At 46.8% G+C, this 25,198-nt stretch overlaps 1 protein-coding gene across 3 annotated transcripts in view; it reads left to right on the top strand.

Annotated features, from left to right (window-relative positions):
- Positions 1-8,189: 8,189 nt before the first annotated feature.
- The window catches only part of LOC132327477 (solute carrier family 23 member 1-like), a 36,589-nt gene continuing 19,580 nt past the window's right edge, over positions 8,190-25,198 (top strand). The window contains exons 1-3 of one of the 3 annotated variants that reach the window (XM_059846682.1): positions 8,202-8,318; positions 9,800-10,806; positions 24,201-24,350. In XM_059846682.1, the coding sequence (XP_059702665.1) occupies positions 10,423-10,806; positions 24,201-24,350 (534 nt within the window). In that variant the 5' untranslated portion in view covers positions 8,202-8,318; positions 9,800-10,422. Of the gene's footprint in view, positions 8,319-9,799; positions 10,807-24,200; positions 24,351-25,198 lie in introns of all 3 variants that reach the window. The other 2 variants (XM_059846681.1, XM_059846683.1) reach the window with 2 other exon arrangements.

Genomic DNA, 25,198 nt, shown 5'->3' with positions numbered 1-25,198 from the left:
CTTCATGTTTGCTTTCTGGTTTTTTTAACCTTGGATTTTTAATTACTGCATCTGGTAAAAAGTGTATGCCATTGCATGTTTGGGGTTTTCTTATTCATCTAAACCAGAACTACTTTATCATTGGAAATACTGCTTTGTATGGGAACTTCTGTATTGAAGGGTGGAAAAAGCTTAACACTTTAAATCTTTTTAAGGGATTCTGTTGTCTTTACTCATGGCAATAGCTTGACACAGTCAGTCTCTAACTGTTATTGGTGGTATCCTTTTAAATATGCAGCACAAAAATCTTGTTTATATTTTCTGAATTAAATGCTGTGGCACTTGGGGTAGATGGCATGCAATAATATGCCTGAAGATATGGCAGAGAATTTGTTACAACTCCCTGTGTTTGTTAACAGCCTTGCATAAAGTTGTAAAATACCGTCACTGCACAACAGGGGATAAAGAGCTCTTAATGGACAGAAGGCCTCCAGTAAGCTTTTATACTTGCAAGCAGACATAATTAAAACCTGCAGCCAAGTGGTTGGGCTGCTGATTGATGTAGCTTACGAGGGTGGCAAAGAGCCTGAAATTCTAAAGATGCCTGTGCAGAAGGATCTCTCACCTGGTGTGAGCTGTACAGTTCAGGCTGGCAGCCTTCTGAAAATGTTGGCTGGTGGCAGGGGTAAGGAAGGGAATTTCTACTGATGAACTGTGAATCCTAAATGGGGATGGGGTGGGGTGAGGAACTGGCCTGTCAGGAAGTGGGAACGAATGCTGAATCAGCCACTGGACAGAGGAGCAAAGTCTTGAATCTGCACAATGTTTTTCTAAATATTCTGTTACTCAAAGCAGCACTTGGTGACTGCGTGCTTTTGCTCGTCTCACTTGCATTGCCATTTTAGTGCTGTATTTATTACTCTGTATTACACGCCTGTATGTGCTCTTTCTGAACTGTCAGCATTACTGCAGATGAGTCATGTACCCTAGTGGGTACATGGGGGAATGTGCACACCCTTTGATGCCAGTGCTCCTGCAAAAGTAAACTATGTTTCTGTCACCCAGCCATCTCCTGTAACTGCTGGTGGTGGAGAGAGAAATGCTGCAAGCTGGAATGGCCTCATCTATGGCAGTGCCTACTGGTGCCCCTGAACTGGGGGTGCAGCCCAGCAGGAGCTGTCTGCTGGAGGTGTTGGTGAAGATATAAATGATCTTTGGTTTGGATTTTTTTGTGTCTCCTTCCACAGTTGGTAGGCATTTTTCCACCTTTAACATTTTGTTTTAGAAGGGTGCCCTTCCTGACCCTGAAAATTAGCAAGGCTCCTAAAGCAGCTCCAACTGCTTTCTATGTACCACAGCAATTCCTGAAGCTGTTGCCTTCTTCAGGTTTTTACTTGTCCCTTTGTTGCAGTTTAGGAGATGCTGTGGCAGCCCTGTGCCCATGGTCTGCTGCCTCTGGAAACCAGGCTTTAGCTGCTTGGGAGGTGCTTACTCCCTGCTGCCATGCAGCAGCTGGTGTGATCAGCCTACCAACAAACCTGTAGCCTTCAGGAAAAGCTTTGCAACTACAATGACTTCTCCTTATGATGCTGCTTTCCCAAGAAAGACTTGTTGGTGGGTAACACTGGCGATACAGTAAGGTGTGTCAGTGATGAGACTGATAAGTGCTGATGGGTGCAGCTTTTGTCACATTTAGCCTATTCTTGTGTACTGTCTGATGGACTCTGCATCCCCTCAGTTGGGAACCTACCTGGTGTCACACTGTTCAACTGTGTGGAGCTCACCTGTTTTTTTTTCCTGAAGTTTTGCGTTTATTGGTAAGGGGGAGGAAGGTGAGTTTTTGTTTTGTTGGGGGTTTGTCTTTGGTGTGGTTTTGGTTATTCTTTTTTTAATTAATTGATGGAGTTTTCCTATGACAAGAAATTCTGTACAGGAACATTTATTGAAAAGAGAACGTCACTTTAATTGTTTTAGTTTATGGTCTGTTGTTTCTTATCTGGTATGGATACTTGCAGCTCTTTAATGTGTTAAGCAAAGAACAGCACTTAACTGAAAGGCTGGTGTTGCAGGACTGGCAGCACATTTGGTAGATAGTATCTGGAGAAGGTAAAAGATGGGCCAGACTTCTCTTCCAAAATGTGTATGAGTGTGTGTTGAGGGAAGGAAGGAGATTGTTGGCCATGGATATGTTGGTATACAAAGCATTTTTAACGAATTTACAATTCAGGTGTGGTAATTTGAGGGTGAGCAGTGCTGGATTGATAGTAAGGGTTCCTGACTTCCCCCCCTGCCATCTTTTTAATATTGAACAAGGGAATTATGTTTTTTCTAGACACAGCAAGGAATAAAATGTCACCTTCTGGCTGAGGTGAAGAGCCATTGCATGAATTCTTTTTCCTTTTAAAACTTTCATTGCCTAGTTGGAAATCAAGTGTCAGCAGTGCGTTGGTAAATGCAGTGTCTTGAAAGACTTGTTTTATTCACAATTAAAATAGAAAATAAAACTCAAAAGGAGAAAAGAGCTAAAAAGGGAAAAAAGTAAAAATGTTGAAAAACGAAAAGTTAAAAAGGAGGGCCACTTGCAACTGGCACGTGCTCAGCATATACTGTGAAGTTCATTTTTCCTCCTGCTGGGAAAGCTTTTGGCAGTGCCCTGGCTCCCTTTGACTGGCACCAGGAGTTGGCTGTCAGCCGGTACCAGGTTTTGACCCGGCCTGGTGACTTGAGCAGCAGCTGCTGGGAATGAGAGAGGGTCTGGTTCTCTGCTGAGCTGATCTCAGGTGAATTCCCCCCCTGGCACCCCCTGGCTCCTGCAGCTCCTGAAACACTGTTGCAGGGCTGCTGCTGGGCCAGGCACTTGAGCGGTGCTGGCCACAACTGACTGGGTTAAGCCAGACCTGCCTTGTCCCTGTTTGAGGATTTCCTGAACTCAACTTTTGTTTTTCTTTTCCTCCATCACAGAATCTGTTGTCTGGTAAGTTTTTTTTCCCCTTAGATGCTCATATAATCATAAACATTGAAGATGTTGGATTTTAGGGAAAATGGGGGATGGTTTTGGCTTTGTGGTTTTGTTGGTTCTGTTTTAGTTTGGAGTTTTTTATAGTTTGGTAGAGTTGTCATGCTGCTGTAGAGATTTCTGGCTTTTTTTTCTTCTGGTGGGAGGGAAATGGTCATGCATCAGTTTCCATCCTTATGCTTGCAAAGGAGTTTAGAAAAGTACGCTTTAAAAGCTTGTGGCTCCTGGGTGCTTATTGTTCATCCCTCTCCTCAGAACGTGTGGAAGTTGCCTTAGTTGCAAAGGAGCTTGGCACTGGTGTTGGTCTCTAGCACACAGAAATCCAGTGCACAGCAGGAGTAGCATTGCCTGGGATTAATTCCCTCTGGGGAAAGCTGTTGTGCTGAGATAAAAACTCACTGCTCAGAACTGAGGTGTGTCAGGAAGCTGAGAGGTGGCAGGCAGAGTGCTTGAAGGGTTGAGGGACTGGGGTTGTCACCGGCCCACCCTGAAGGGCTTGTAGGTACTTGTAACGTCTTGAGGGGGATGACCTCTCCTCCAGTCCAGCTGGAGTTCTCAGTGTGGCCAGAGCATGTACTGTAAAGTGGTGTTTGGCATGAAGCTGTGCTTTGAGTGGTTGCTGCATTAAACCTCCAGTAGGGTGTGGCTGCATGGCCAGCTGTGGATGTGCTTTCCATTTTCACTGGTGTAGGGTCATCTGTTTGAGCTGAATACAGATGTAAAAGCTTGTGCTTCTTCCTCTTTGCCCAAATCTCAGCATTTTTTTCCTTCTTTGGGATGTTCAAATGATAGCCATGCCTAAAGATTCTTAGCTTTTTTGTATAATTGTGGCTTTGTAGATTTTTAAGATACAGTTGTATGGTTTCCAGTACTTTTCCTGCCCTCATGTATTAGAACAATAAGCTAAACCTTTCTAACACATTCTTGAAATTCTGTTTAGTTTTATTCTTAAAAAGAGAATTTCTGACAAGGATGTCTTGTTTTCCATCAGAACTTGAGACATAACAATAAATAGGGTAAAGAAACCCCTGGACCAACTCCAAGGGGGTGACCTAAGGGTAGGTTACTGGGGCAACTGATCTCCTATTGGATGTACCTGCTAGATATACTGAGTAATTGCACTTATAAAGATGGTAGGAATCCTTTATCTTGGGTGCATATATAGCCATATCTATGCACCCAAAAGCTTTCATTTAAGAATTGCTTTTTATCTTACCACTCTTAATATTTATTTGGAAAGTTTTTGTCTTTTGATTCTGGGCAGCAGTAGGAAGGAGGTCTTGAGTTCTCTTAATAGTTGAGACCATAAAGCTTCAAAAGAGTAACGAGGTGAAGTATCATCATAGCTTTGGGTTGCAGTGTAAGAAAAGGCATAGCCTCAGGATGCTGTGATCTACATGCAAGAGTATTGTTAATGAGCGAGGTGTTCACCTTCCCTACTTTCTGGGCTGTGCCTTTGCCCAAGACATACTGTGGCAAATTGAGGGCTCTTCAGATGGAAATGGCCCTACCAAGTTGTTGCCATACAAGTTCAGGGAGCTGGAGTGACTTGTGGCACTCTGAATTGCTGCATTGTGAAGGTTTGAAGTGAGTTGGGTGACCTGGCAGCTGCAGATTTGTTACTGGCTTTGCTGATGAAAAGTACTGTCTAGGGTGGTCTGATGCAGTGACTTAGGTGTGGAAGTCATTTGAACAGAGATGGTATTACTGCAGAGGAAAACAGTACAGAAAAGTCCTTTTTAGTCTAAAATCTGTGGGAGAGTGATCTGCCTGACATCTGATGATCAGGAGGTTCCATCTCTTGCAAGGCAGGTGAGTCTTTCAGTGGGATACAGGCATCACATATTTACTGTTGTTGTCTCCTGTGAAATCTTGCTAGATTACTATTTCTTTTTCCCAGTCCTGAGACTTAAAACTTTGACAAATAATGTTTGTGTTTGAGGTGCATGGAGAGAGAATGAGACTTGCTCAGCTCTTTCCTCTTCCTAAGAGCATCTAAAATGTTCCTCTAGAAAGCTTGTACTGCCAGAAGGTGGCCATTGTTTTCAGGCTCACAATGAGTGTCTTTTTAGAATTTCATACCTTTAGCATTTGGATGTTACAGGCCCCAGCATTAATCTTGGCCAGATCTCCAGAGAGTCTGAGATCTCTTCTGCCTGTGCTAAACAGTCACAGGAGGCTGGTACACCAGCCTTCACTGGAGAATTTAAAGTTGTGACCAAAACTCGTTTAGCTCTTTGGAGATAAGCATGCAGGCTGAGGTTTACAGTGTGGAGTAAAATCCTGTTTAAAAAAAGAACCATCTGGGAGTGCTTTGTTCAGACACTCAGCAGAAAGCTACTGCTTGTGAGGTTTGCCTGGGACAGAATGGGCAATGAGCTGGCCTTGCAGCTATCTCCATCCCACTTCAGGTGGTTTCCTTCAGTTCCAAGGTCCAGTTCTCTGCAGGATGTTGAATGCATATAATTTAACTTTTAAAAAAGGTGATATATGTGGTTCAGTGGATGCTGGCTCCAACGGGAACCTCTGTGTAACATGGCAAGAATGCATGGGATTATAGCCTAAGTGTTGGCTTCTTCCAGTTTACAAATTACTTAAAGCTTCTGTATGGTTGCCTTCCTCCTCCCTCCTCATTTGGTAAATAAATACAAACTGTGCTTCTTGTTGCCTCACTGATGGTGCCTTCCTGAGTTGAAGCTGAGTGTGGCTTTTCTCAGCTCCTGCTGCACTGGTCCAAGGAGCTGAGGCAAAGATTAAAGGCTAGATAGGGAAACTCGTAGTAGAGCTGACCTTCCTGCCCTTAACCCATATTTCTTCTCTTGGTTCTCCTGCTGCTTCAGATGACTTTTGAGGAAGACCTGGCTGTGTGCTCTTCCTTGCTGGAGAAATTTGGTTAAGACAATGATTTGGGACCAAAGAGTTTTGTTAGGAGGCTGAGTTTGCATACATGCATTAAAAAAAAAAAGTCAGGAAAATGTTACTCCAAGGAAACTTTTCAATTTTGTCAAGTAAATAATTTTTTAAATACCAGCTGTATAAAATACTTGATTCGAGTTGACAATTTTTTCTGTACGAAAAACTACTGTGTCAGTTTTTTATTGAAAATGCCAGCTTTTTGTCATGACACTTCATGTGAAGTGAAGTTGCTGACAAATCAGCAACTTTCTGGACATGTTTGGCAAAAGGTTTTATATCTGCAATGTGCATCATTTCAGTTTATAGTGAAAGCAGGTGTCAATCTCTAATATTATGTAGCAAAAAAAAAAAAATCACACTTTTGGTTTAAAGCCTTGCTCAGATCCAAGGAAGAACTGAGTCCCAAATGTATTTTTTGAACAAAAATCTCTTTGGAGAGAGAGAAGATTGTAGTGAGGTTTTTTGGATTCAATAAAACATAATAATGGAGAGGAACAGAGAAAGAGATAGGAAAAGTCTCATTCCCATCCCATTTTTCTTTTGAACAGTTTACTTTGAAACAGAATTATTCCCCTCCCTGTGCATTAGACTTGGCTGGAAGAAGAGGGAGGAGAAGGTAGGGTTAGGATGTGAGCTGAAGGGAAGCTCAGAGCAGGTCTTGTTTTCCCTGTCCTTTCTAAGCATCAGTTGTCTAAGAGAAGGAAAGATTTCTCTTCCTTCTTGTGCAACTGCTGGTAAATGGCCACTGTCAATATAATTTTCCAGGGATCTGTAAAGGTTTATCACCTGCTTCCAGACTTCCCATACCTTGGTCATGTGAAAAAAAAAAAAAAAAAAGACATGAGAGGTGAAATTGGAATAGATTCCTTTATTATTGGAAATAGCAAAAACCAGTGTCCCTAGGCCTCATTCCAGGGAAAAGTGGCAGCAGTATCAACACCTACTATGAAACCTCCTCTTATCACAAGGAGGTGCTACCTTGCATCTTTTTAAGGCTTCTTTCCTTGAAACGTGATGCAAATGTTGACAGAAACGAAGTCAGCAGACTAAAACTCCCAGCCTTTGCAGCAGGATTGTATGAGTATCCCATGTTGGATCCTTGAGCCAGCAGGGCATGCTGGGGTGCTCGTTCTTATTGCCAGCTCATGCATGCAGCAGTTCTGGGGCTGCCAGCCCCTCCTCTAGCACCGCAGCTCCTCCGAGATCCCCGGAGCGTCTCTGTGCAGCCCTGATGCCGCAGTACCACCGAGCCCCGGTGCCCAGAGCGCCTCGGGCACGCTGCAGAGGCACAGCTGTGTCCTGGAGCTGCCTGGCCAGGCTCTGCATGTGCTCCTGGGACATGCCCCTGGACTTCCACCCAGGAGATATTGAATATGCTCCTGGAACATGCCCCTGGACTTCTACCCAGGAGATGAAGATAGTGATGGTGCTTAGGTTAGCTCTTTGAGTCCTGCTATGGGGCCTGATCCATGTGATTAGAATTTCTAATGCTGGAGAGAAGGGATGAAAAACCCCAAAGAGATTTGATACATTTTGAGTTGGGTTTTTTTTTCTTTTTTTTTTTTTTTCTTTTGGAGGGGGTGTTGTTTTGTTTATTTTCAGATGTGCTAGGTTCTTTGTGTTAAAGATAAATTCACATTTTCCCCTTGACTGGCTAGCTTTGCACTCTTGTCAATACATCTTCCAAGTCGAAGAATGTCTGTATAGAAGTGGGAGGATATGGTGACTTCTGAATGCCAACAAAAATAAACTTTGTCTCTATCTATATTTAACTGCAATTAATTGTAAATGCTTCCAGATATCTAATATCATTCTTTGCTCCTGGGAACTGTTTACACTTTCAGCCTTTAAGAGCCCTAAACAGGAAATCAGACTCATGTTCAAAACCTAGAAGTCTACACATGGACTTTAGGTTAAGCTGGGGCTGCTCAGACTTGACTTTGATCAATCATCAATTAAGAAGTTTATAACCCAGAAACTCCTGTTTGAAACGTGCACTGCTGGGCAGGGGAGGGAAATAAAAGGATTATATAAAAAATTGTCTTTCAGCAAGAAGTGTCAGCTTTTCTCCATTTGAAAACCCAGGTGCGGTAATTGGCTCTTCTGAAATGCTTTCCTGAGCTCAAGGAGTTAATAGCGTTAAAAGAGGGGGGGGAAAAGGAAGTGGGATGGCAATTTAACCTCTCAAACCGGCTTCCCGAGCTTGCTGAAGAGGTTGTGTTCCTCCAGGCCGGGGCAGCCGAGGGGCAGCAGGGGGCCGTGCCCGCGGCGGGGCCGCTGGCCGGGCAGGCCGCTGCCCGGGGCGGGGCCGGGCCGCAGCAGCGCCGGGCCCTCACAGCGCCATCTTCCCCCGGGCGCCTTCGGCTGCTGGGCTGGGCTGCTGGAAAGGCAAGCGGGACAGGCCATGGTAAGGAGCCTGCAACCTGCCCAGGTGATGCTGAGGCAGGGCAAAGGGAGCGTCGAGCCTCCGGCTTCCCTCCCGCTTGGAAAAGAGCGGGTGCCAGGGTTTCACTGCTGTCGGGGGCTAGGTGGGTGAAGTCGGGGACTGACTGCTCAAGGGACGCGAGCTTTTCTCCAGCTGGCTGCTCCTGCCTCCGCGCAGCCTGGGAGCGGCTCGTCCCTGTGTGTGAGCAGCTTGGGAGGGCAGCGGCAGGGGATGGTGCTGAACCGTACCTGTGGAAAGCCAGGTTATTGCAGCCTGCGAATGCTCCTGGGAACACAGAGCTGGAGACGGCCGAGAGGTGGTAATCGCGCCGGTGGTAGTGCTTGAGTCTTCCAAAAGCATTCCTGCCCCTCGCGGCGCTGGAGCGGTCACGCTTCCCTCCTCTGGCTTTCCTTCTCTGCTGCTGCCTGCCGGGTGGGGAGAGAGAGATGCCCATGCAGGTGCTTGCTTTGGGCTCTGTGGTCTGGCTTTTATTTGCTCACACCCTTGGAAAGATCGGGCATGTTTGTATCCTAAGGCAACGCTGTCACCCAATGATTTTTACCCCCTTCCTCTGTTCCCAGAGGAAAGGACTGACGCTGTTTCAGCCCTGCAGAAAAGGGTTGCACCACCTAGGGAAGAGCAGGCCTGTGGGAACACTCCATCTCAGAGAGATGGAGTCTCAGAGAGACTCCATCTTCAACAGGTGGTGCCTGTTGAAAGACTGAGATGCCCTCTCTTGCTTGCAAGGGGTTTTTTTCTCCTTGTCCTTGTGCGCTTCTGATAATGGGTTAGGCTCTTGGTTAAGGTGTATTCCTGGGCTGCATGGTCCCTGTTACTGTAATCCTTTGCCCAGGATACAAAAGAGGCCTTGCTGGACTGTAGTGTGTGCTAGGCAAACAGGGCGGTGCTGCTGCAGAGATGATTCTCTGTGACTGTGGTCCTGCTACCTCTGTTTGCCCAGTTCTGCTTCCCACCATGGCTTTTCTCCCAGCTATTTCCAGAGAAGAGTACTCCTCCTTTCCCTCCCCAGCCCTGGGCTGTGTGCAGACAGTTGCACTGAAGTTAGCCTCAGAAAAGTGATATTCCTATTAACCATCCTCCACGTACTGTCTGTTCCCTTCTTCCTCTGGTAACGGGGAGCTTTTTGTACATCACCAAGCTCACGGAATCATCGAACAATTTAGGTTGGAAGTGACCTCTAAAGTGACCCCACTGCAGTGAGCAGGCACACTTTCCACTAGATCAGGTTGTTCAGAGCTCCATCCAATCTGACCTTGAAAATTTTCAGGGATGGGGCATCTATAGCGTCTCTGGGCAACTCATTCCAGTGTTTTACCACCCTCATTATAAAACCCATTTTCCTTATATTCAACTTTATCCAATCCCCTTTCATTTTAAAATAATTCCCCCTTGTCCTATCATAACAGGCCCTGTTAAAAAGCTTGTACCCCTCTTTCTTGTAGGGTCCCATCAAGTACTGCAAGGCTGCTATAAGATCTTCCTGGAGCTTTTGCTGCTGCCTGAATGCCAACTCTCACAGCCTTTCTCATAGAAGTGCTCCAGCCCTCTGATCATCTTTGTGGCGTCCTCTGGGCCTTAATCACAGGTCCATGTCTTTCTTACTTTAGGGACCCCAGAGCTGGATGCAGCACTGCAGGTGGTGTCTCACCAGAGCAGAGGAGAGGGGTAGAATCCCCTCCCTCACCCTGCTTTGGATGCAGCCCAGGATACAGTTGGCTTTCTGGACTGTGAGTGCCATTGCTGGGTCATGTCCAGCCCCTCATCCCCCTGCACCCCCAAGTCCTTCTCACAGGGCTGCTCTCCATCTGCTCATCGCCCAGCCTGTGTTGATACCTGGGGTTGCCCTGACCCAGGTGCTGCACCTTGCACTTGGTCTTGTTAAACCTCATGAGGTTTCCATGGTCTCGCTTCTTCAGCTTGTCCAGGTCCCTCTGTAGGGCATCCCATTCCTCAGGCATGTAACAGGAGCCCCCTCTGCAATCATCAGCAGCAGCATCCCCACTGATGGATGCCCCTTCCACAGTCAAGCGTACCTTGGCTTTGGAGCAGTGGTTGAACTTTTTTCATGCTTGATAGTTCCAGATGTGTGAGCAGGGTTGTGAAAGGGCACAAGCGGGTCTCAAGTGTCCCGAGTGGGCGCACCCCGCGTGTCTCAGCAGATGGCAGCAGCGACACTCCTTCAGCTGCTCCTCGCTCCTGCCGAGCCCACCGCACCGCTCCCGCACCACCTCCATACTCACCCGCCGCGGCTCTTCCTCGCCCTGTCCCGCCAGCAGCACACGGCGAAGGAGACGGACAGTGCCAGGATGACGGCTCCGCTCAGCAGCGAGGCGGCCACCGCCATGCGGGACCCGGTGCCCGAGGGCTGCGCGGCGGCTGCGGGCAAGGGCCGGTGAGCGGGGCGGGCAGAGGGACCCACCCTTGCTCCCGGCCACCGTCCCCCTTGCAGGTAACCCCAAAGTGACGTTCCAGAGAATATTTATTAATAACTATTATAAAACCTCGTGGTGAACGTGGGTGATGCGACGCTGGCTCAATACCCCAGAAAGTTGATGGGAAAAAAATCCCATATTAACATATTTTCATATTTTTTTCAGATAATTAATATAAAATAATCACACGGGGCAGAAAATACAAAGCATTTGATGTGTCTTGCATAAAGCATAAGGGTAGTAGGCATTAATCCCTAAAAATAGAAAGGAAAAAGATTAAATAGGAAAACTAGAAAAAAATAAATGTAGCAAAGTTCAAAAGGGGGAAAAGTTTTAAGGGGAGAAAAGTTAAAAAGGAAAAAAGGTTTAAAAATATAAAAAAGAAAAATTAAAAGAGAAAAAGAAAACAGCAAAAAAGGGGAAAAAGTTAAAATGTTAAAATAAAAGTTAAAAAGTATTAAGGAGGGTCCCTTGCAACTGGCACGTGCTCAGCATGTACTGGTTACTGTGAAGTTCAGTTTTCCTCCTGCTGGGAAAGCTTTTGGCAGTGCCCTGGACTCCCTGTGCCTGGCACCAGGAGTCGGCTGTCAGCCGGTACCAGGTTTTTGACCCGGCCTGGTGACTTGAGCAGCAGCTACTGGGAATGAGAGAGGGTCTGGTTCTCTGCTGAGCTGATCTCAGGTGAATTCCCCCCCGGCACCCCCTGGCTCCTGCAGCTCCTGAAACGCTGTTGCAGGGCTGCTGCTGGGGCAGGCACTTGAGCGGTGCTGGCCACAACCAACTGGGTCAAGCCACACCTGCCTTGTCACCCCACCTCCTGCTGCCCTCGCTGCCTTGGTCAGAGCAAGGAAGGCCCCGTGTGAGAGCCGGGGGCTGCCCCTCCCCACCCGAATTAGCACCCCCGAGCCCCTGGGAGCGGGTGCAGGGGCTGGGTGCCGCCCGAGGGCTCCTTACCCTGGCACTGGGGCGGAGGGTGGCTCCAGGATGAGGTGCTGTCCTGGCGGAGGCAGGCGAGCCTCTCGCTGCCCACCAGCTGGTATCCCTCCTGGCACCAGTACACGAGCACCGAGCCCAGCGAGACGCCTGAGCCTCTGTCCACATAGTAGTATCCGTAGCGTGGCGGGGGGAGAGCTCTGCATGGCACTGGGGGAGAAGGGGACATGTTAAGCTTAGGTGGTGACAAACGCCCCCCATAGTGATGCTGTGGAAAGGGCTGCCAGGCCCCTGTGTCACTCCTGCAGGACCTGCAAGCCTCTGGACATTGTTGTTTTTTTGTTTGGGTGTTGTTTTTTTGGTGGGTGTTTTTTTTTTTTTGGGTGAGTGTGTGTGTTTTTGCATAGTCCAAAGGAAATACATTAGAAAGTCTAGCAGCTTTATCTGGAAAATAATTTTTTCAGTTGCAGACTCTCCAGTGTGAGCAGCTGCTGAATGGCAGAAGTGAGACTGGAAAGGTGCAGGCTGGGGAGAGTATGCAGAAAGCAATTTTTAGGAGGGGAAGGAAGAGAATGTTTTTTAATAACACAATATTCTGGGAGAATATTGTTGGCTGGAACTCAAAACAAAGAAATATTACTCTCTGCTAGAGAGAGAGAGGCTTTTTTTCATCCCAGCCTTTAATTTTTTAACTAGTTTGTAACTCACAGCTATTCAGAGCTACTCAATTATCCTGCTTAGACCATCTCTTTTGCATTGCAATAATACCTAGGGAGAGCCAAAAGTTAGGTAAGCTCCAAAAAGAATGGCAGTCTGATCATATGCTTACCAACTCCCCCACCTGGAGGTACCACGAGGCCAAGAAGGTGTGTTAGCAGGTATCATGGGTATCAATATCCTAAATTAAAGGAAAATTCTGTGATCAATTCTAATTTAACCAAGCTTAAACCTGCAGGCAGAAACGCACTTTATTTAGCTTAGGGGTAACTTCTATGGGGAATTCCAAGTGGAATAGTAAAGCTAATGTGAGATAAAGGTCTGGTTTCCCTCTGCTTTTACTGCTTTTACTGAGATGGTGTAGGCTTCTAGTCCAGTGGAGCTGATAAGAAACAAATCAGGCTGAGTAAGATCAGACTTTCTCTAATTTCAGCAGTGCTGTTAACAGATGTCTGTATGAGTTAATTCAGCAGTGCCAGGGAGGCTGCTGAGTGCTTGGACTGGATCTCTTGTACGATTACATTGTCCAGCACCAGTTGTTATGGCCTTTGCCCATAGTCACCATGGTTTGGAGTACGGCATGGGCTCTCTGAGCTGCTGCCAGCCCCAGGTGGGTGGTCACCCCACAGCAGCCCTGAGGCCATATCTCACCCATTGGGGAATGGTGTGTGCTTTGCCCTGGTAAGTGGATTAAAGAAAAATAATCACCCTCAGCAGCTGGAGATTATTTGCGGTTTTTTTTTTTTAAATCTCCATTTCTTCCCAAGGGTCGCAGCTCAGCCTCTAGGGATAGGGATGGTTCACTGCACCCATACCTGAGCAGACAGCTGGTCCATCATGATATGCATAGATGTTACCATGGAGGAGGACTTTACTCTCAAAGGAAAACATTAACTGTCGAGTTTCCTCCCTGTGCCTCCTGACTGCTCCTGGTGCCACACATCTCTCCCATATCACAGAAGCTGCTGTGTCCACCGCACAAAGCCTTGTGGCCCCTGTGCATGCTCTGGGAGTGCCGCTGTGTCCGACGAGAGAAGCACCATCATGCCTTCGTCCCTGCGCCCTTCCCCCTTTGTGCCTGCACCGAGGGGCCCCAGGCAGCCCGCAGAGGGAGAGGCGGGGGATCGCTCAGTTCAGTACCTGAGATGTTGCTCTGCACGTCGGTCCCGTTGGCAGCGTCTCTGGGCAGCCCCTTTCTGACGTGTCCTGCACCGAGTGAGGCGGTCCCGGGCCCAGCAGCATCACTCCAGGCAAAGCTCAGGCAGCTCCAGCACAGCAGGCAGAGGACGATGCATTTCCCGAGCCTTTGTCCCGTCATGGTTTGGGGAAACACGGCACCATTGGGTGCCCGGCCGCCCCGAGTGCCTGCGGTTTCCCTTGGCGTCTGAGCAGGAGTCAGCTGGGCTCTTAGTGCATTAAGCCCTGAGCAGCAAAGCGAGCAGCCGCTCTTCCCCCGGCGCTTGCCTCTCCTCCGCGCCAGCACAAGCCCTGCGTCCCTGCTCCTAGCACTGCCAGCCCTGCTCTGGCCACTCGCCTCCAGAGCCCCGCGGGGAAGGAAAACAGGTGTGGGAAAGGGAGTGAGAAAGAGCAAACCCTTAGGATCCATCCTTTACAGCCACTGTCTGCAGAGACTGGCTGTTGACATCTCTCCAGGTGCTGGAGCTGCACATCAGGAACCCTCCTTCTCCTCCTCCTCCACCTGCCAAAATCCATGTTCCAGCTCACTGCTGAGGCTCTTATGCTGCAGACCCTCCTGTGCCTGTCCTTTCTTTCCTGTCAGAACCTAGGGCTGATTTTCTGTCAACAGCAGTGGAGTGTGATATGAGCCATGGGAATCAAAAGGGTTTCATAGCAGCGATTCCGCTGGCTTTGCTACTATGGGAGCTGCAGAGAAATCTGTTTTTCCTTTTTCTTTTCTCTGCTTGACATCTCTCTGCCTGTCATTTCAGGCTGTGATGTTTTATAGGTGGAGGGGCTGTAGTAGCAATCAGCTCTTGCCTCCTGGAATGTACGTTGCTCTTACCTGGCCCACCTGACTGGTCACTTGTGTACACCGTTGAAGAGAAAAGATGCTCCGTGTTGCCTGAGTGCTTGATGTTTTGGAGCAGGCAATGCCTTTGTGCCAGTGCTCTCCCCAGCAGCCAGTACAGCAGCTGTGAGACCAGCAGGACTTTGGGGTGACTTTTGGAGCATCCCCTGTCTTCTCCCCTCCTTGCACCCCCTGGAGCTCTGCTGGCTCTGTGGGTCTCCTTTGCCTCTCCTTTACTGCATCCTTGCCTGTCCTGGGACTTACTGCAGGTATAAGGGTTAGAGGCTGTTATTCACTAATAGCATTGGCACAAATACAGCTTTGCATGGAGATGTGTCAGTTTTTGTTCATTTCTCTTTTTATATCTGTGGCCTTTAGCTGTAGCCAGGGTGCTGGGCTGCCTATGGCTGCCCCATTGGGTTCTGAGGGGGGGAATGTTGCCTTGGACGTGTGAGCAGCTTCTATTTCTAAAACCCAGCAGTGGCCTTACCATCTTAGTGTGATTTACTGTAGTGCATAAAGGAGAAAGAAAAATGTCACACAGAATCAAGCTCTTGTCACATCCCATCCCAACACAGGGATGTAGATGAGGGCATCTGCTGAGTGGAAGGAAGTTGTGGGACCAAGCAGTGGCTGGACCTTGCTTGCCTTCCTCCCCAGGTGGGACCTGCTCTTGCTCCCACCTGGAGTAGTTCAGCCGTACTCTGGCCCTCCTTGCACTTGCAGAGATGTTTCTTGTCCCCTCCATGAGATTTTGGATGTGGGAACACCTTCATCCTGCTCTGTTTGTCCATCCATCATCCATTCATCCATCTCTCAGTCCTTTTTTTTTTTTTTTTTTTTGTTTTGTTTTTGTTTTAGCTGGGCTGTTATTTCTGGGTTTCTCTCCAAAGGATTTATTTGATTTCTTAGGAAAAGCTGTTTTAACCTCCCATGACTCATAATGATCTTGCTTAGAAACTACTTTAATTTCTTCACTTTTCTGGTTAATCCTTCTTAAGCAGTAACCTTTCCTTGGCTCCCCCTGGAGAGCAGACCAAGGAGGTATATTCCTCCCTGTCTCAGTGCATATTGCTGGTTTCTTGGGAGTTTTTAGTTTTTTCTTTTTTTCCCCCTTTTCTCCATCTGACTGCAGGGATTTTGCTGTTTGCTCGTGCAGTAAAGGTAAAGGTTTTGAGGCAGGCTGGGCTGTGTGACAGTGTAACGCTGTCACAGAGGAGCCTGCCTTGGGGCATGCCCTGGCTCAAACCCCGTGGTCTCCTGGCCGCTGGAAGCTGCAGTGCGGGCAGCCCCCTGGGCTCTGGGACCCCCAAGTGCTCCCTCTCTTGAGCCTGGAGCCTGGAATCTGTGTACCTTCTCCTGCCGGGGCTTACGAGGTGTCGATGGCTGGCGGGCAGTGGGAAGAGCCCGAGGCAGTGCCCTCCCGGCTGCTGGATGCGCCCCGGTGCGCTCCAGCTGTGGGCCGAGCACATGCCGAGAGCCTTCAGCCCGGGCGGGCAGCAGTACGGCTTGTCACGGGTGCCAGGGAATGACCAGGCTCAGCAAAACCCCCGTGGCACAATAACCACGCTTGTGCTCAAAATGCTGAGTAGGTGACGTGGATTAACCCTTTGCTAATGCTCTTAAGAGCTAGCCTGCGGCTGAGGGACATAAAGAGGCTTATTATTACAAAATCAATATCCTGCTGGAGGGGGATTTCAGTGCTGTTCCCAGTTCCTGCTTTCCAGAGGCAGACATGTGCATCAATCTGGGCACCAGAGCAGGGCACCAGGCTGTTCCTGCAGGGAGTGACCCTGGGCTCAGGAAGCATGTCCATGCCCCAGGTCAGTCCTTTGCTCATGAGGAAGGCTAAGAGGAAGGAGGAGCTAGTGGGGAAGCTGTCATGGCCAGCTCTCCTAGCTCCACAGCCTTGGCTGGGGTTGTCCACCTTTGCTGTATATTCCCCGTGGCTGATCTCCTTCCAGGGCTGCTCCTCCATCACAGCAGCCTGCAAAGCAGTGCTCAGCTGATGGTTTTCAAGGCTGGCTCAAGTGTCTCTTGTGTTTGCACTCAGATCTCCCTGCTGGCTGGTGGGGATGCCCTGAGGGGTAAAGCTTTCCTGAACCAGAGGCATTTCTCTCTACCTTCTCCTGTGCCCCTTTGAACCTTTTAAATCTTCCCTCTGCAAAAGGGTCCCCTTTCCACACTCCCACTACTGAATTCTGAACTACAGAGGAGTTGTGGATGCCCAGAGAAATTGTGAATGCTCTGTCCCAGGAAGTGTTCAAGGCATGGGGTTTGAAGCAGCCTGATCTAGTGAAAGGCGTCCCTGTCCATGGCAGGGGGCTTGGAACTAGGTGACACTTAAGGTCCCTTCCAACTCAAACTACTCTATGATTGAATGAACACACAGGTACTAATTTCAAGTCAGTGACCATGGGTAATCCTCTTTGCTTGCAGAAGGTTTTGCAGACAGGACATAGAGGTGTTTTGTAACTAAATTAGTGATTGCAAGTCACTTGCTTAGTTCTCTTGCTAGTCCATCCTTCATGCAAACCAACCAGGGCTAGAGCTGTGGAAGATGAAACTGTTCTTCATAAAGATGATTGCAGTATTTCGTGGTTTGTTGGGTTTTTTTGCACAAAGTCTCCATGACATACCTCTTCATAGCCCTGAGTTCCCTTTGGACACACCTTTGTTCAACCCCAGGAGCTGGGATTCAGTGCCACAGGTTTGTGAGAGCACTGTGGATGAACCTGCTCTCTCAGCAAGGGGCTTGGCACACCTCAGCAAGTCTGCACCTCCCTGGGTTAGATGCACAGCCCTGCATGGAGGGATGCCTCTCATTCAGCTTTAGACATCTTCACCTGTGCCAGTCACTCTTGGTTGGTTCATGATTTGGGAAAGAATATGATGCTAATAACACCAAGGCTGTGGGCTCACTCCCTGTATTGGCCATTTACTTAAGAGTTGGACTCCATGATGCTTGTGGGTCCCTTCTAATTCAGAATATTCTGTGAATTTATCCCACTTGGGACTCCAATTTTAAGGTGCACTGGAAGTTTTGGAGGTACTCACTGAAAGCAAAGGGAGCTCCTGTATCAGTGCTTGCATTGCAGAGGCATAAAGTTTGAGTTATGCCCCCCTCAGGGGCATAAACTGAGCCAGCCTTTACTGTCATGATCAGCTGGCCAGGTCACTTGACTGACAGCAAGAGATATACCTGACACACAAGTCTGAAGCAATCTGTCTTACATTTTTTTGTTTTCTTTCCTAAAACATTATGAATAACTTGAAAAGGTCTGTACCTGCCAATTTATACTTAAAAGTCATTTGTATAATTGACTGTCATCAATAATCAGTGGTTCACAACACTGCTGTTCAAACATGCATTTTTGCTAATTGAATAATACTTTGTTCTGAAAAAACCTCACAATTTAGTAATTTATTGATAATCTTGTTATATATATTCTTAAATATGCACATAAAAGTGTATGTATACATTATGTATACAAATATTTGCATGTACACAGAGAATTCCTACTTTGCTTGCTTGTTTCCAAAGGCAGGATATTCCAGGCTGGGGCACTTCACATGGACCCCATAAATTTCTGCTTTGACATATACATTGTGCTATTTCATAACCTTCATCTAGATTCCAGATTATTAACCTTCTGTTGGCCAGAGGTTGGTATTGTTAAACTCTTCATTCCTAACAGGCTTAATGTTCAGGCTTTTGGCCACGTAGGACTTCCTTCTTGTGTTTTTTGTTAAAATCTGCAATCTCTTGGTACTCTAAAAAGGGCATTTTTTGCATTGCAGGATTTCCCGGGGGGAAACTGGTTTTCTGCCCAGCTTTTTTTGAGGAAAAGGATTGATGTTGTTATTATAATTTTGTTCTTCTTATCCTGTTCACTTAATATTCTTTTGTGTGGGCAGTTCCACATGCTAGTCTAGGTGACACAGGTGTTATGCACCCACACCTACTGGATGTTAAACAAGTTTAATTTGTTTAAGAAGCCCTGGTTACTGAATGTCTGGGTCTCATCTGAAAACAAGGTAATGGCAGGGCTGAGGAGTCATTGAACAGATGCTGGGCTGAAATTAGCAGGTATTTTTATAAAAATAAAAATTGACTGAAAAGATAGACTAGCCCCAGAGGAATATTGTGCCATTCTAGTCTAGAACTAGATGATCTTTAAGGTCTCTTCCAACCAAGCCCATTCTGAGTCTATGATTCTATGATCTTCCAGGTCTTTTTTAATACAAACCATCCTAGGATTCAGTGATTTTGATGTCTTAGAATTTATCTGTCCAGCGGGATGTAACTTCACTAACAGTGTTTAGGGCAATGTTGTCCTATCCTGTAATGCAGTCCTGGTCTCAAGAGAAGATCTGAGAATACTAAAGCTCTACAGAAGGAAGAGGGACTGGAGTTTATTTCAGTTCCACTGCATCCTTCAAGGAAACCAGGAGATACTGCCAATGGCTGGTCACTAAGTGTAGGTGAAAACATGCCCCTCTCCAAAGGAGTTTTTGCAATTGAAGCTCACTGCCTTAGGAAGCCATTAAATTAAATAGAGTTTAATCTAAGTAGGGTGGGGTGGCTGGAATGGTGTGATGGAGCATTAACACCATTAGCTACTTTAAGGGTAACTATGCTTTGGCCATCTGATGGTTGTGAGCTAGAATGCTTAGCTGTATGGGGATAATCAGATGACCTGAAGTCATCTTTTTTCAAGATCATATGTTTTCTATACCTCTTTGGTGTCATGTTCTGATGACTTGTGTGAAAGGAGAAGTCACTGCCTTGGTGTTCCAGGAGTCAGTCACACCCACCCATGCCCCCCAAGACTACACCAGCAGAGATCAAAATCCCTCACAGTAAGCAGCTCCATCAGCCAGTGAGTGTTCTTTCCTCACTCTCACACACACACACACACACACACACACACACACACATGCTCTCAGGTGCACTTCCTCCTCATTTGGACTCAACCACAGGTTTCCTACAAAAGAGTCTCAGGCATCAGAATTTACAGCAGCACATCAGCTTGAGCTGGATGCCTTTAGAGAGGGACCATGAACAAAGAAATCCCCAGGCAATTATGTGCTTAAGACTACACACATGCCCTTCATGTGCTCTTAATGCAGTTTTTTAGTCCAATGGTGATTTTTGGTCTGGGTCTTCTAATATCTTATTGAACTCTTTCTCTGTCTTCATGCAGGCAGGCCATTGCCTTATTTTATTGAGTTGATGGTTGTAGCATCCTTACCTTCTATTTTGCACTTCTTGTGCATCTGTTCACTAGAACAGAACATGGGGAACTAAAAAAGTGTTAGACTCAGGATAATTATTACAACTAAATAATCAGTGTATTATCAATATTCTTCTCATCCCAAAGACAAAACACAGCACTGTACCAGTTACTAGGAAAATTAACTGCATTTCAGCCAAAAGCATATCTCTGTGAAAGTCCACAGCTTGTGGCTCAAGGCTTCAGGAAATCCAGCTGCTCATGCTAAGCAACTAAAGCTAAGCAAACAGTATTCTAAATCACATAATATTACAACTGTGACTCATTCTATTTCAAATTTATTTTAGCTAAACAACAAATATATGTCAACACTTGGTCCTTGGTTGCTGCCATAAATAAATTCACATAAAAAGCTTCATTCTTTTCAGGCTGTAATAGAAGTATCCTACAAGATGACAGTGTTTGTACAGTAGTTTATATATGAAATAAGTGAAACTGTCTAGTAATTGAATGTCCCAAAGATGATGACAAAGAGCTTCAAATAGGCCCAACCCACACAAAAAATGCAAGTTGTTGTTGAAACAGTAATGAAGCAACAATTTCCAAGGCTGTGTGGGATGCCTCTCTGATATCCTCCAGCATCCTTACATGTGGATGAATCTTTTCTGTCAGGAGTTACTGATTCTCTCATTCCAGGGGAGGGCTGCTTTCCAGATTGATTTGAATGCCAGTCCTCTAATCAGCTGGAGAAAAGGAGTCACTTACATAAGCCAAAGAAAAGGGAATACTTCTGCAATACAGCTCACATGAATAGCTAGGACTGAGCGCTGTTTGGCTCCTGAAATCCAGCTTCTGCATCTTCTCACCCTGTTTCTTTGGGGCTGTTTTGACTGAAAGGAGTGGGAATTTGGGAGGCTTTCCTCTTCTGACTGGTTCTTTTACAAGGCAGTCGGTGAAGGCAAGCAGAAGGCATGACACCCTCTTCAGGCAAAGATATCAATGGGCTAGGTAACCCCAGCTTTGCGGTGAGTCTGCTCTCTGAAGGGTAATTCTTGCAATTCTTGCAATTCTTGCACCTCTAAAGAGGTGCAAACCCTGGGGAAGGAGGAGAAGGGGAAAGCCGGGGGCTCGGGCTGCTGCAGTGATTCTGGTGTGTGCTAAACTTCTGTCTCGGCTCTTATTGACAAGAATCTGAGGAATGATTTCCTCACTACAGCCCCTGCTGCTGCTGCAGGCTCAGCATACTTTCTACTCTCTGGCACCCTTTTAATTTCTTTTCCCTCCACTGTTTCCAAAATGATAATGTAGGTGAATGGCCCTTCATGTGTATCTGTACTGAAAAACAGGTGAGCTTGTGGCTGTGTTCATGGTAAAGCATTTTATGTATACATTAGAAAAATTACAACAGAATTTTAGCCTAGTAAAGACTGTGTTTCTTTGTCTTTTGGACCTATTTCCAAAGAGAAATGAGATGAATTGTTAGAAATGTGGGTGAAGAAGGGATTTGGGTGTCAGCTGAGGAGGGCATCCTGTAGAATTATAGACATGTCGTAAAAGCTGCAAATGATGTGCCAGTCCAGGGATGTGTGGTACACTGAGAATGCTATAACAGCCATGGGCAAGGTCCTGGGATATGACAGCCCTTTTCCTATCCCAAAGCAGGGGTCGCCTCCATTAGAAACGAAGAACTTTGCTTATTTTCTGTCAGCAGGTGTGAAGGAGTGGGGTCCTGCAAACGTCTTGCTACCTTGATACAGACCACCACCTGTCTGTGCTACCTTGGAGGAAGCATTTAACCTCCTAGTGTATAAGTCCCACATTTCTTGGGTAGCTCTGGGTGAACTTGATATGTGCAGTGCCAGCTGTGCCAGCTGTGGGCAGAGCCTCAGGGAAGTGCTCAGTCAGTTTTCTTTCATTATTTTTAACAGGCTCACCATTTTAACTTGTTCTGCCATCAGACTTGTGAATTTTTCTTGATGCACTTATTTAAGATGTGATTGAGGACCCTCGTGCTGTGTCTGGAGCCTGAGGCACATGGAAGGTGTACTGGTCCCCTGGATTCATGGGAGCAGCTGGGCTGAGAACCCTGCTCCAGACTGCCCCTGCCTTGTCCTCCTGCCAGCATCTCAGCCTCACAGGCTGGCTGAGGTTAGAATGCAACTCTGGAGATCACCATCTCCAAACCCCTGCTCAAGCAGGGCTGTCCAGAGCCAGCTGCCTAGGGCTGTGTCTAGACAGTTTTTTAATATCTCCAAGGATGGAGAATCCACAACCTCTCTAGGCAACCTGTGCAGCGCTTGGTCACTCTCACAGCAAAAAAATGTTTTCAGATATTAAGATGGTACCTCCTGCATTTCAGTTTGAGTCCAGTGCCTTTGGTCCTTTCTCATCCTGATATCTGCACTCCATCCTTTTCCTGATGAGCCCTGTTCACTCTCCTCCAGCTCCTGGAGAGGGTCAGGCACTCATGTGGTGATCATGCGGGGCTGTTACTGGCACAGGCTCTGCCTGCCTGGAATATTCCTCCTGGTTAATGCAGGGGAAATGGCAGTGAAAAGAAAGGAGCTTACTGCTGTCTGCCTAGCTTAGCATTTGTCTACCCGTGGTGTTATTCAGGAGTAATTGTCTCCAAATAATTCCATGCATGGGCAGTCTTAAGTACCTTGCTGTACATTTGTTAATCCATGGCTCAGGCTCTCTTGTTCTGAAATGAAAATGTCTGCACAGGGAGTTATTAAGGGGCACCTTTTGCTCTTGAAGTTCATGCCCAAGTCAGTTTGAATTAAGTCTGCCTTCACCTATCTATTTTGAAGTATCTGTAATGTTCCCAGTTTGCCCAGGCTGGATAAATACGCTGGGTTTGTTGAAGAGGCTTCTCCAGCGTAGGAATCCCGGAGCAGAGTCTCAGGCTTTAACTTGATTAAGGTCATTTATTTGAGTGGTACTGCAGTAGAAACAGCTCAAGCTGGGTGCTGCTGGGGAGGGCCCTTGAACAAAGAAATTAATAATTAATTCAGTTATACCCTTACAACCTGAGTTCCCCACCTCTCACACAACAGTTCAGATCAATACCAATATTAGGGTCTGGGGCCTTAGGGATTACATGGCCTGTTTTCAACAGCATGACCTAAAGTGGAACTTTGGAGACTCAACCAAGAGAATGCAAACCTGGAGGTTTCAGGCAAATCATTTTGGTAATAATCTGTCACACCTGCAAAATTTACAACAGACTTTTTATATCTCTGTTCCTGACCACAGCACTACCTGTTTGCCTCCACCAGTAGGCAGGCCAGGAGTGTTACTGCAGACACTTTGCTATTGTGATGGGTATTTTGGTGTCTTCAGGTTCCTGCAGGACTTGGAGGATAAAAAAAGAAAACAGACAAACTGATTAGGCTTCTCCAGACAGCAGGTTTCTGTCCCAGCCTGACAGAGCAAGGCATCTCAGCCCAGAAAAGCCCTCTGCTGCCAGGATGCTGAGGACTTGCTGGTTGGAGATGGGCCAATGAAACAAATGCTTTGGGATCTTAATTAGCTTTTGCATCTGGCTCCAAGTGTTGTGGTTTCCCAGGCAGCTTCTTTCCACCCTGTGTATATGTGTGTGTGTGCACAGGGGTCAGAGTGGGCTGGAAGGAGGCACGGACAACCAGGAGAATTTGCTCAACTTAAAACCCGTGGCAAGTGAAGCAAAGCACTACTTTGCTTTCCTTGGCAAAATGCATCTTTATATAAATAAACACTGTAAGGCATAGAGCTCCCTGGGAAGCCCTGGGGCTTCTGGCTGCCTGGGAGGAGATCCAGGCTTTCCTGAGTAGCAGTTTCAGCCAGCTCCTTTGGCATGGATGCTGGGATTTCCCACCTACTGGCGTACCTGTGTTTCACCCAGCTCCTCTGGAGAAGCAGGGTTTTCTAGTAGGACAAAAGGCAGGTGTCCTTATCAAGGCAGAGCATTGGTAAAGGTAGGCATAAGGAGATTGAAAGAGAAGATCCAGGAAATGAAATATAAAATGTGCTTCTACTCAGTAATTAGTGGCAGCCAGGTGTTTTAGCATGTTTTATAAAAAATACTCTTTGTGTGGAATTGCCACAAGGTGCAGAGACCAGAGGACAGGGCAGCTTTCACTGATTAGCCCACTGCACACTTTTCCTTGCTTCTGGTTGCAGTTTCTTCATCCTTAACTAGATTTTATGATATTAACACACTTTGTCTGGATGTGCCTTTGAGACTGAGACACCCTCTAGTGTTTCTTCAGGCCTAGACACACCTGCACGTACAAAAATTTTCCATATATGTTTTGTGCCTCTGTTTTAATTTCCCCTCCTTGGTTTTGTTTTGTTTTTGTTTTTGTTTTTGTTTTTTTTTAATATTGTGGCATTGTTGAAAGCTACACAGGAGGTATTCCTGCCAGATGTGGAGCATGGCAGCAAGAGAGGCAGCTGCTGGGCATCTGGAGGGCCAAGCTCTGGATAACAAAGTGTCTCTCCTGTTGTCCAGGGTAAACGTGGGAGCCACTGCCATTTCTCACCAGATCATGCTGCCTGGGGCCCAGAGGAGGCTGGAGGCACTAGCCACAGTGGGACCAAGCTTGGCTACACTGTCACAGATGTGCCTCCCTGGTATCTGTGCATCCTGCTGGGCATTCAGGTGAGACGGGAAAGCAGGTGGAGGCTGGGAGTAGGTGAAAGTTACATGGCTGTTCAGCCAGTTAACTGGGGCGAAACCTGAATTTGGGAGTGTTTTACTTTCACAGGGCTTGAATGGAGCCCTGAGGCTGGATCTTAGTGAGCACAAGTCCTTTGGTCCACATCCTGAATGCTGATTATTATCATCATGCCCACAGCTACACTGCACCATTTGAAGTGCAAATGGCCAGGCAGAGTCCTGGGGCTGGGGTCAAGCAGTTTATAAGAACATGTGGGATACCTTGGCTGAAGGTACCCAGATGTGTAAAGGCTTTCTGAACTTCTGCCTTCTCATGGCAACAAAAGCTCAGGCCACATGCTGTTTTGGCTGGTGTCTGTGCCCACGTGTGTTAAATGACCCAGTGCCACCAATGCCATGCTGGCTTGGGAGCCTGTGGGAAAAGAGACCTCAGAGTCATTAAGATAATGATGGACTGTGCTTAGGGACAGTCCATCATTATGGACTTGGAGGTTGGTGGAATTTTGGACTTTGTTTTCTGAAATGGAAATTTAGAGTGTATCAACCCAACACATCTGCATCATAATTTTAATAAAACATGCCTGTAGTGAATGAAGTGTGTTTCTGAGTGCCACCAGTTCCACCACTGCAGTGCTGTGCTCCAAAGTGAGAGTGAACAACATAGGTTAATAATTAAAATAAAAAGAGGTTTTAAAAATTGTTTTCAGATTTAGTAATTAATCACAGGTCATTGTAGAAATATGTCTGTGACTCTTCTGACAAGCACAATGCCCAATTCTTCCATTCTTTGGCACTCATTTTTTATGGTTATCCATAATTGTGCTCTGTGA

The sequence above is a fragment of the Haemorhous mexicanus genome, chromosome 5 (assembly GCF_027477595.1).
Source record: "Haemorhous mexicanus isolate bHaeMex1 chromosome 5, bHaeMex1.pri, whole genome shotgun sequence".
In the NCBI taxonomy this organism is placed as follows: domain Eukaryota; kingdom Metazoa; phylum Chordata; class Aves; order Passeriformes; family Fringillidae; genus Haemorhous; species Haemorhous mexicanus.
The sequence above is the reverse complement of the archived record's forward strand: the minus strand, read 5'-3'. Positions and strand labels throughout refer to the sequence as shown.